Raw genomic sequence first — 10738 nt, forward strand, 5'->3', positions numbered from 1 at the left:
ATCACCAACGCCGCCACGTGATTGGACCAAGTACATGATTGGCATCCACCTTGACCAATATAAACCGAGAGAGCATTGGGGGCGGGCCACTAGGGGTTGGCGCCCGCGGAGAGCGGAGCCCTCCCAGTCCAGCCCAGTCTCCTCCCAGTCCAGCCCAGTCTCCTCCCAGTCCAGCCCAGTCTCCTCCCAGTTCAGCCCAGTCTCCTCCCAGTCACCTCCCGCAACCCTTTTTTGTCCCTAAATGTGCGGGCCAGTCCCTTCCAAGTCTATCCCAGTCCCCTCCCAGTCCATCTCCGTATATCCCAGTCTATGAGAGGATATCCACTGGTTCCCAGAGCCCTTTTAGTGCCCCTTTTGTTCCTAAAAGCACTCTTCTCGTCACTCCCACTCCCATCCAATCCTAGCGCCTCCAGTCTATCCCAGTGCCTCAACAGTCCACTCCCCGTGCCCTTTTAGTCCTAAAAATTGCCTCACAGTCCTTCCCAGTCCTGTTCAATCCCTCCCAAATCCCATTAAATCCCCTCCAAGTCTATCTCAGTCACTCTCAGCTCATCCCAGTCTATCCCAGTGCCCTCCTTGTCTATTCCAGTCACTCCCATTCTATCCCAGTCTATCCCATTACCCCCCAGTCGCTCCCAGTCCTCTTCCAGTGCAACTTTTGTTCCTCAAAGTGTAGTTTTTGTCCCTCCCAGTCCCTTCCAAACCCATCCAACCCCCTCCCAGTTACCCGTAGAACCCCACAAAGCGTGTCTCACATCACAGCGTGTGCGCGGGGACAGGTGAGCCCCCTCAGGTGTGCTCCCACCTTCCCTCGCTCCGGGTGCCGTGCGCAGCTTCCCCCCCTTCTCCCGGGTCCCTCGCTGCTCCGGCCGCGCCTGGCGGACAAAAAGGATGAACGCCGGTACCGGAGCCGCTCCCGGCGTGTCCCGGGATCCCTCCGGCCGCGTGTCCCCCCCGGACCCCGGAGCTTTCCCGGTGCTGTCCCGGTACCGGGTGGAGCGGGGCGAGCCGCGGGTCACGGCCCCGGTAGGGGCGGGGGGAGCACGACCCGGCCCCGGGCGCTGCCCCCGGCTCTCTCCGGCCTCCCGGGGCTCCGGCTCGTTTCGATTTCGTTTTTCGCGAGGATCGCGGCGCAGCGGCCGCGGGGACGGGACCGGAGCGCTCCGGACGCGGCGGCAGCGCCGGGCTCCGGCTCCAGCGGCCATGCAGGTAGGAGCCGCCCGGCCCGGGCCCTTGCCCTCCCTTCTCCCCGGCCCCCCTCGGGATTTCTCCTCCTCTGGAAGGGCTGGAAGTTCATGCCCTGGGGGGTGACCCCCCTACCTCACCTCCAAACCGCCTCACAAAGCCCGGAGCAGCCTCTGTTCCCCACATTTGGTTCTGAGCAAAAAGCTGCTCTCACACATCTGGGGGTTCCTTTTCCTTTTCCATCCCCCTTTTCTCACGTTCCCACTCAAACACTGCCAAGGACAGTATTTCCTCTTGAAGCAAAGAAAAGCCGTCTCGGGAAAGTCTGAAAGCAGCTAAGCAGGGATAAACCCAAGAACATAAAATCAGTATAATACAATAAAAACTCAGAATGTATCTCAAGGCCTAGAAATCTTTAGGAACAAAAAAATAATACCCGATTTGTTCTGGTTTTTAAGAGAGTCACATTGATGGGAGAAAATTAAAATAACTTTTAGATAGTTCTAGACAAAATACACTGCTAATTTCTTTCACTTTTATTTTCCCCATAGCTTATTGCTTAGAGCGAATCTGAAAGACAGTTTGCATTGCTGCCAAATCTGCTCAGAGTTTATTCCAGAGTTTCACTGTTCTCCTCATGCAGTGTCATGTAGCTGTCTGCTTTGCTAAATCCAGCCCAGTGACAGCCAGTGACCACCAAATTGTCCTTCTGCTGAAGAAACCCCCTCACCAGCCTGCTGCCTTCCTCCTGCTGTAACTCCCAGGGAAGCATTTTTCCTTGGAGTGATTCACTGTACTGCTCCTGTCTCCTGTTCTCCTGAATTTGGGAGCTTCAGCTTTGCATTTAAGATATGTCCAACTCCCATCTCCTCACCCCTCATTTTCAGAAGCACGCACAGTTGAGGGGTGGCTGCTCTAAATCACCTGCAAAAGCCTGCCTGAGCCTGAAGTGCTCAGAGCTGGTAACTGCTTCGGAAAATACCATTTGACAGCAAAATTGGTAATTTTCCAGTGAGTGAAGCTGAGAAATGGCTGGGATTCACATTAATAGGTTTTTAAGGGGAAACATTATCTGCTTGGCTGCCAGTAATGTTTCAAGATCTAGATGTGGCTGGAAGCAGGATCTGAGCTCCCTTCTGGCTCACATGCCCTGGCTGAGGGAGAAAAGTAATTCTTGAGGACAGTGAGCAAGAGGAGCTTGCATTTCCCTAAACCATGGGATGGCCATTTCCACTTATGCCCAAATGGATAGAGAGACCTCTCTCCATCCGGTGTTTTCCAGACAAAATCAAAGCACTACTGCCAGCTTTATTTTCACAGCTCTAAAGAACTGAAGTGCTCTCCTAAAACCTTGAGTATCCATCGAGCATCGGAGGATCCTTGCAGGAGCAGGGAGACAGCACAAGGCACTGCAGGCTCTGCCAGTCTTAGCTCCATCTTCTACTTCCCTACAGCCATGAGGAGTAGGGATGGATAATCCCCATCCAGAGCCTGAATGAGAGCAGGTTCCTCTGCTAAAGAGCTGGAGAAAGAGAGGAATCTTTGGCTACTAATGCTGACTTGGGCAACCAGGGACTCATCCTGGGGCTGGGATGAGGAAAAGTGTGAGGAAGAGCTGCAGACAGCACATCACATCATCACATCACATCACATCACATCACATCACATCATCACATCACATCACATCACACTGCTACGAGAAACCTGTTAGGAAACACTGGAGCAGGTGGAGGCATCTCCAAAGCAAAGGCAGGACCAGAGCTGGGAATTTCCCCCCGCCATGTATCTGATCTCTTCCCCAGGGCAAAGTGGCCATCAGCTCTTCCAGCCCCGTGGTGGCAGAGCCATTACCATTCCCATCCCAGGCCAGACCCTCACCCATCAGCACTGGGGAGATCTTCAGGCTTCCAGGGAGGCTGAGTGAGTAGAGGTTAAGCAAGTCAATGCTTCTCAAAAAGGGAGTTCCCATGGGGTGGGACAGGGTGGGTACAGCCATGGTACAGGGACCATTCACGCAAGGGGGACAAGGCTTCCTCAGGGTTAATTTTCTATTTTATGGTGTTTTTGACCCGTGAGTGCTTAATATAGAGGGAAAGTTTGGTGATGGAGAAGCCCCACCCTGTCACTCAGCCCTTTTGAGGATGGAGACAGAGTTGTTTCAGACACTGCTCCTGCTTTCAGGAATCCAGCCCTCACTGTGGAGCAAGGACGATGTGATCCACTGGCTACGATGGGCTGAGAAGGAATATTCCCTGCGGCCCACTGATGAGAGCAAGTTTGAAATGAACGGCAAAGCCTTGTGCATCCTCACCAAGGATGACTTCAGACACCGAGCTCCGAGCTCAGGTTAGACCCAGGGCAAGGGATTTGTGAGCATCATCCCAGCACAAGGTGTGCTCTGCTGAGAGGGCTCCATGGCTCCCAGCAGACCAGCTCTTGTGCTGGAGGTGAGGACAATTCCTTTCTCTGGTCCATCTGAATTGCAAATCCTTTGGGATGGGGAATAACCCCACACTGTGTAGTTCAGAATCTCAGCAACATTACCTAAGAGGGACCATTATCCAAAGTCTTCTGAGCAGTTTCCTTCCCTGCAGGGGACGTGCTTTATGAAATACTCCAGTTCATTAAGACTCAGAGAAGAGCTCTGGTGTGCAGCCCCTTGCTGAGCTCACCCTTCAGGAAAGCCAGGAGCACGGAGGAAGGTATGATGGGAGGAAAATATCCTGGGGGAACGGCAGCGTCCAGCAGGCAGAACCTGCCTGCAGCCCCAGTGGGTTTCACACACCTGGGGCTTGGAGCTCAGCCTGCTGAAACCATCCCATACCAGCTGAGAGAGGCAACCAGGCCCAGCAAAGTCCAGGTCATCTGGGAAGTTTGTAGTGATGCAGCAGGTCAGAGCCAGTGCTAGGCAGCACCAGGGGGTCCATGGCAAACTGGCAAGGCTATGACTTCCCTAAGAAGTTTGCCTGCAGATTGAGATTTGGATCAGGGAGGGTCAAAGCCAGGCAGAGGCACAGCCTTGCTGGAGACTAGTCCTGCAACATAGCTGGGACAGGGCTGAGGAGCCAGGGCTGAGCTTACACAGAGCTTCTGGGTCAGTGGGTGGAGTGGGGAGAGGGCCCAGGTGAGGTTGGTGGGGGCCAGTGAGGCTTCTTCATGCCTTTGGACCCAGGTAGGAGTTAGGATGAGGTCGGTTTGGTGTCAGAGGCTGGATGTGTGTGGAGGTGGATCTGGGAGAACTTTCCTGGGCTCTTCTGCTGGTTCAAATGCAAGGTAATTAACATATTAAGTCCCCATAACAATTTACCAGGGGGTGCCTGTGCTCTGGGGCATTTTTCCTATTCCAGTTTTTCTTCTGTATCTGACCCTTACCCTACCTGGAATCTCCTCTAACCCCACTGGACTTTGCTGCTCCAGCCTTAGGAAAATCCCAGGTTTTCCCCAGCACCCTCCTCCTCTGCCTGGGCTGGTCCCAGGCTGATAACCACCCTGGGCTGTCCCTCCCCTCCTGTTTCAGGGCTTTGCAAGGTCTGGGACCTGCCCTAGTGAACTACAGGGTGCTTATTAGGTTTTTCTTTTGCAGATGCAGACTGCAGTGCTGAGGCTGCCCCAGTTGTTTCCTCGTGGCTGGGCTGTGCAGAGCAGCCCCTGCTCCATGGCTACACGCAGCCACTGAACCTCTCCCACCACAGCTCAAAGAGTAGCTGCAGGCCAGGTGCCATCTGCTCTTTTCCTGCTACCCTGTCGGCCCCAGTGGATGGGAAAATTGCAGGTAATTATGAATTTATAGCCTTGTTCCTTGGGGAAATGAGATGGTGCTTTGTCCTGCCTGCCCATCTGTCTCCCTTCCCCTCATTCCATGCTTTTCCACCTCATTTTCCCCACCTGAAGAATTTAATTGCTCTGAGATCTAGCAGTAGAGCGCTGCGTGTGAGCTCTGGGTTCCTCTCATATTTATTGTCGCTGCTAAACGTGCAATCCTGCTGCTGAGCCAGCCTCGCTGGAGCACAGTGGGAGCTCTGTGACCACCAATTCCCCCGTGCTCAGACTGCAGGCTGCTCTGGGAATACGTGTACCAGCTCCTGTCCGACCGCCGCTACGAGCCCTACATCAGGTGGGAGGACAGGGAAGCCAAGGTCTTCCGTGTTGTCAACCCAAATGGGCTTGCCCAGCTCTGGGGCAACCACAAGGTAAATGCAAATGAGAGTGAATTTGTCATCCCTGAGTGCAAATTTGTCGTCACTAGGCTTCTGCATGTCCCTTTCATGATCTGCTCCCTAGAGCTGCTGGCCCAGGGGCTCGGGAGGGGGGCACAGGGGGTGCAGGGTTGGTGAGAGGTGCCAGCCTGGTGGTTAAAGAGGCACTTTCTCATCCCCTAGAAAGCAAAACGTGAAGACAGTCTGGATTAGGGACCCATACTACAGACCCATAGTGCCTCAAACCACCTCAAATGTCCCATGTGTGGCCCTGCTGCACACAGACCCACACCAAGTGTTGTTGTTAGCTTTTGCTCAACACCCCACAATTCTTTTCTCCCTCCAGAACCGGATGAACATGACCTATGAGAAGATGTCACGAGCGCTCAGACACTACTACAAACTCAACATCATCAAAAAGGAGCCAGGGCAGAAGCTGTTGTTCAGGTGAGGTGAAGCAGAACAGAGAAATGAGAAATGAGCTGCCTGGGGCAGCATGAATGGGGCATGGAAAGGTGATGAGCTCCAAGTGTTGGCAGCTGCTTCATGAAGCAACATCCTCCCCCCCACATACCCCAGTGGGTTTGTGCCCAGGCTCTGTCCTGTGCCTGCTGGGCCCTCCGTGCTTCCTGGGATCCTCAGCAAAGCCCAAGGATGGCAAATCCCCTCTGAGCTCCAGAGCTCAGCTGATCACAGAATCATGGAAGGGTTTGGGTTGGAAGGGACCTTAAAGCTCATCCCATTCCACCCCCTGCCATGGGCAGGGGCACCTTCACTATCCCAGGTTGCTCCAAGCCCCTGGCCTTGAGGGCAAAGGCTGCAGCATTTACAGCCTGGTTTGGGGCTGGGCTTGGATGTGCCCTTAAAATCATCCCAAAAACGTATTTCAGGTTTTTGAAGACTCCTGGGGAGGTTGTCCATGAGAAATCCAGCAGACTGGAGCAGCTGGAGAATGAGGACCATGAGGATTTGCAGGAAGACCCACTGGAGGTTTCACCATAGTAAATTTTTGGAGGTTTCACTTCAGTGCATCACAGAGAGACTTGTGCTTTGCTGAGCAGTGCTGGTGTCTCTTGCCTCTCCTGGACAGAAGGCCACAGAGCTGGCCTGGATTCCAAACCCTGCTGTGAACCAAAGCTGGGACATCTCTGGGGTGTCATTAGCAAAACACACCCAGAAGCTGTTCCCCAGCCCCAAAAGCACAGGTGGATGTGTGGGCTGGTCTTCTGCTGGTTCCTCTCCTGCCCTTTGGGAGGGAATGTGATATTTTTGCTCTGAAATTTTGATGCTTATCTCTGAGTTCTAAACCTGTGGAAAAGATCCCTCCGTTCTTCCAGCGAGATGTGCTGAGCAGAGCAAAGCACGAGCTCTGGGCTGAGCAGCTGCTGCTCTGCTTTGGCAGTGAGTGCTGTCCCCAGCTGTGAGTGTCCTGCTCTGCACCTGAGCCATTTCCCCAGCTTCAACATGGACTGGTATTGCAAATGTGGTGCATGATGGAATTCCACTGCCTCCTGTGAGCTTGCTCCTGGGATTAAGGTTAGGAGTGAGCTGAAATACCTGCCTGGTTTAGGCCTGGCACAAGGTCCAGGCTCCATGGCTGCCCATAGCTGGTGTTCACTTAAACTCCTTTCCCTCCGGGAAATTTTTTTTTTGTAATTACTTTTGTGATTAAATAATGTGAAAAGAAATAAAGCCATGGTCAGATGTGTGATTATTTGCTTTGAGTTTGAAGCAGGAATACCTGAAGTGAACAGAGTGTTTGTGTGTGAGCGTGTGTGTATGGAAACAGAAAGTACCCACTGCTGTTTTCACTTTGCTTTCAACAGAGGAAATAAAATACTGTGTCTGTAAGGTTGAAAATCTCACTTCTTGTTGTTTGAAGTTCTGAAACTGGGAAATCCAAGCTGTCCTCATTTCAAACCAGCTCTTGTGGGCACCCAGATCTCATCCCCATCTTTTGGCAGCTCCTAAGCCAGAGGTCACCAGTCTGAGCTGCTCAGCAGCTGATGGGTGAGCACAGCACAAACACGTGCTTGCACCATGACGTTTCCAGCAAAACTGTTTACTGCCAACCTGAAACTACAGCTCCTTTGGCTGTAACTGGTCTTGGTCCTGCAAAACAACTTTACAGCTTCAGCCTGGAGATGCTAGGTGGGCAGTAGCCAGTAAGAGACAGTGGCGGGGTGGGTGGTGGCTGGATGGCAAAGCTTCAGCAGTACAGCATCTCTGGAAAACTGGCTGAGGAGTTTCACTTCCAGAAAAAAATGACCAGCTCATTGGCAGAACAGAGGTGTTTGAAAATTTGAGTGGTGGACGAGAAGAAAACGAGGAGCTCTAGTGGGGCAAATGAATGTGAGGTCACAGCCTGGGGCAGATCCTGGCTAGGAAGGGAGACCACAGTCCCTGCTAAGAGAGGTGGCTAAAGATTCCCCAACACCCACCCAGCTGCAGCCTGGGAATGCTCCATGGCAGGAAGGTGCACTGAAGCACCCAAACCTTGTCCTTCCCTTCCCAATGGATGTTTTTTATCCCAGAGAACAGTCAAACCAAATCTTTCTTGGAGTGAAATCCTTCATTTTTGGTGGGACAGCAGATCTCCTTCCTTGGGAACTGTAACATCTGTGCCCTGTACCACTCCTGGGATACACACCCATGGATGCATTTTTCCTGATCTCCTCCTTCCACTTCACTTTCTTGCAACAGAAACAGCCCTGATGGCTCCTGAGGATCAAACCTGTGTGTTTGTTTTGTTGGAGCAGGTGGCACTTGGTGGCCCTGGTTCTTGTGCTGTGCTTGCAGGGAGTGACCTCTCTTCATCTGTTTCACCCGTCATGACTAAAGATCACTCTGGGCTTGGCTGGGGATTTCCTTTCCTGGCTGGGAAGCTGCCAAAAGCCCTCAACCCCCTCGTGCCTCCTTGAGCAGCTCCAGAGGGGTCTTGGGGGGTGACAGTCCAAGGCACCTTTGCAAGGATGGGTTGGAATGATGAGCTTTGTCCATGCTCCTAGGAAGCTTTTGTGTGCCTCCTGGAGAAACACCTGCCTTTCCCTGTGACAAACAGAGGCAGGAGGGCTGTAAACCTGCAGCTTTCCTGGAACAGGTACCCATCCCTGTCAGCAAACAACGCAGCAACTGCTGCTTGTGCCAGGGAGTTTGGTCTGGGGGTGTGGGGAGGGACAGCACACGGCTGCTGGTGACTTTTGGCATGGCTGGAGTTCAGGGGCTATGAAACACAGCGAGGTGCCTCATGTGGGCTTTCCCAGAGGTTTCCAGGTGCTTCATTCCCTGGAGAACATCAGCCACCCTTCAGCAGCCCCACATCTGCTGGTGTTTGGGGCAGGGCACTGCACATTGCTCATCTGCTGGGGGAAGCAGCTAAAACTACACCCAGGGCTGGAGGAAAAGAGGATTTGCTTTGGGGGCTGGTGGCCACCACCCTCTTGGATCAGAGGAACTGCAGAACTGGGCTGAGAGGTTTCCACTGAGGTCATGTGTTGGCTGGGGCAGGGAGCAGTGGCTGCCCTCAGCACCCCTGCCATGGTCCAGGTGTTCCCCTCAATGCCCCTGCCATGGTCCAGGTGTTCCCCTCAATGCCCCTGCCATGGTCCAGATGTTCTCCTCAGCACCCCTGCCATGGTCCAGGTGTTCCCCTCAATGCCCCTGCCATGGTCCAGGTGTTCCCCTCAATGCCCCTGCCATGGTCCAGGTGTTCTCTTCAGCACCCCTGCCATGGTCCAGGTGTTCCCCTCAATGCCCCTGCCATGGTCCAGGTGCTCTCCTCAGCACCCCTGCCATGGTCCAGGTGTTCCCCTCAATGCCCCTGCCATGGTCCAGGTGCTCTCCTCAGCACCCCTGCCATGGTCCAGGTGTTCCCCTCAATGCCCCTGCCATGGTCCAGGTGTTCTCTTCAGCACCCCTGCCATGGTCCAGGTGTTCCCCTCAATGCCCCTGCCATGGTCCAGGTGTTCTCCTCAATGCCTCTGCCATGGTCCAGGTGTTCTCCTCAATGCCCCTACCATGGTCCAGGTCCTCCCCTCAACATCACCATCATGGATCAGATCTGCAGCTGCTGTGTTTGGGTGCCCAGCTTGATGTCTCGTGGCTGGTTGATGGCTCGAAGGGACCTTTGTGGTCGACATAAAACACAGTGGTCTCCAACACCAGCTCAGGTTGGCTGTGACTTTGGCTGGCCAAGCCTAGAAAGCCTCCAAGTAGGGTGATTCCCAACCCCTCTAGACACCCATTTGAGATTGGCCCAGCCTCCTGCAGAGTAGTTTTCCTGATGTCTTCCCAAAGAATTCAGGTGCTTTGACCCCTGCCTTCTGAACCTGTTGCCCTCTGCACCTTGCAGTTTCACGTGGGGGATGCCTCTCCCTTGGTATTTTCCCATTTTACGAAGCAGTTTCTGGCGCAGAAGCCCGTTGTCCCCTGCTGTGTTCTCATGGGTTTAGTTCTGCTTTTCTCCCCAACATCACTGGCCTGAAGATACCAACTCCAGCACTGGGTGCTCCTCCCCCCATGACTGCATTTCCTGCCAGCTTCTTCTTTCTCTCCCTGCACTGAAAACAAAAGTGGATGAAAAATCTGGGTCCAGATCTCTTGGGATTTTGGTTTATCTCAGTCTCATACATTTTTTTTTCTTTTGCCTCTATCCCATTAGGTTTGAACATGTCCCAAATCCCAGAAGGGATATGAGCTTAAATAAAGGTCCTGAATCACATTTCAGGTGAAGATTTTTCCTGGAGTTTGGCTCTTCCATCTTCTGGCTGTGATAAGTGGAAAGAACTCCCCAAGTATGAAAGTTAGAAAGTGCTATGTTTATTGACAGTGCTGGGCACACAAGGAGTAACCTCCCAAAGATGTGTGAAATTCAGAGCTGGAAATTCAGAAAAAAGAAAATCAGGCTCTTCAGTGCCTGGAGGAGACCATACATCAATGCTGACTCATGAGCAGAGGTGGTGTTTGGACTCAGCCTTGGGTAGCCTCCAGTAGAAAAATCTCCAAACTGGAGATGGCCAAACTGACCCCCATGGCCAGAGTGGATGTGCCTTTTTGTTTTATGGAACAAAATAGATTGTGAAACTCCTCCTCACCCCCTGGAATCAACTTGCTTGTGGGAGGATGTGGGCAAGAGCTGGGAAGCAGCCTGGAAGCTCCTCACCCATTTGTCAGGAGACAGAGGTGCTGAAAAACTCTGCCAGGTAATTCCTGATCAATACCAGACTGATTCAGCCGTGTGGGCTCAGGACAAACGGAGGGATGTGGATCTCTCCCAGTCACAGGAAATTATGGCATGGAGAGTTTATAGAAAGAGAAACAAAATAGTCCCGAAGTGTTCTGATTGCAAGCTGAACTCC

General features: G+C 53.0%; 1 protein-coding gene across 1 annotated transcript; it reads left to right on the plus strand.

Moving 5' to 3' along the window:
• Positions 1-1144: 1144 nt before the first annotated feature.
• Positions 1145-7059, plus strand: ETV7 (ETS variant transcription factor 7). Its single transcript, XM_062509533.1, has 8 exons — positions 1145-1209; positions 2988-3105; positions 3367-3531; positions 3780-3887; positions 4769-4957; positions 5233-5375; positions 5728-5828; positions 6272-7059. The coding sequence occupies exons 1-8, from the start codon at positions 1204-1206 to the stop codon at positions 6381-6383; spliced, it is 942 nt and encodes a 313-aa protein (XP_062365517.1). The 5' UTR covers positions 1145-1203; the 3' UTR covers positions 6384-7059.
• Positions 7060-10738: the final 3679 nt, after the last annotated feature.

Source organism: Cinclus cinclus, chromosome 27 (genome assembly GCF_963662255.1).
Source record: "Cinclus cinclus chromosome 27, bCinCin1.1, whole genome shotgun sequence".
In the NCBI taxonomy this organism is placed as follows: Eukaryota; Metazoa; Chordata; class Aves; order Passeriformes; family Cinclidae; genus Cinclus; species Cinclus cinclus.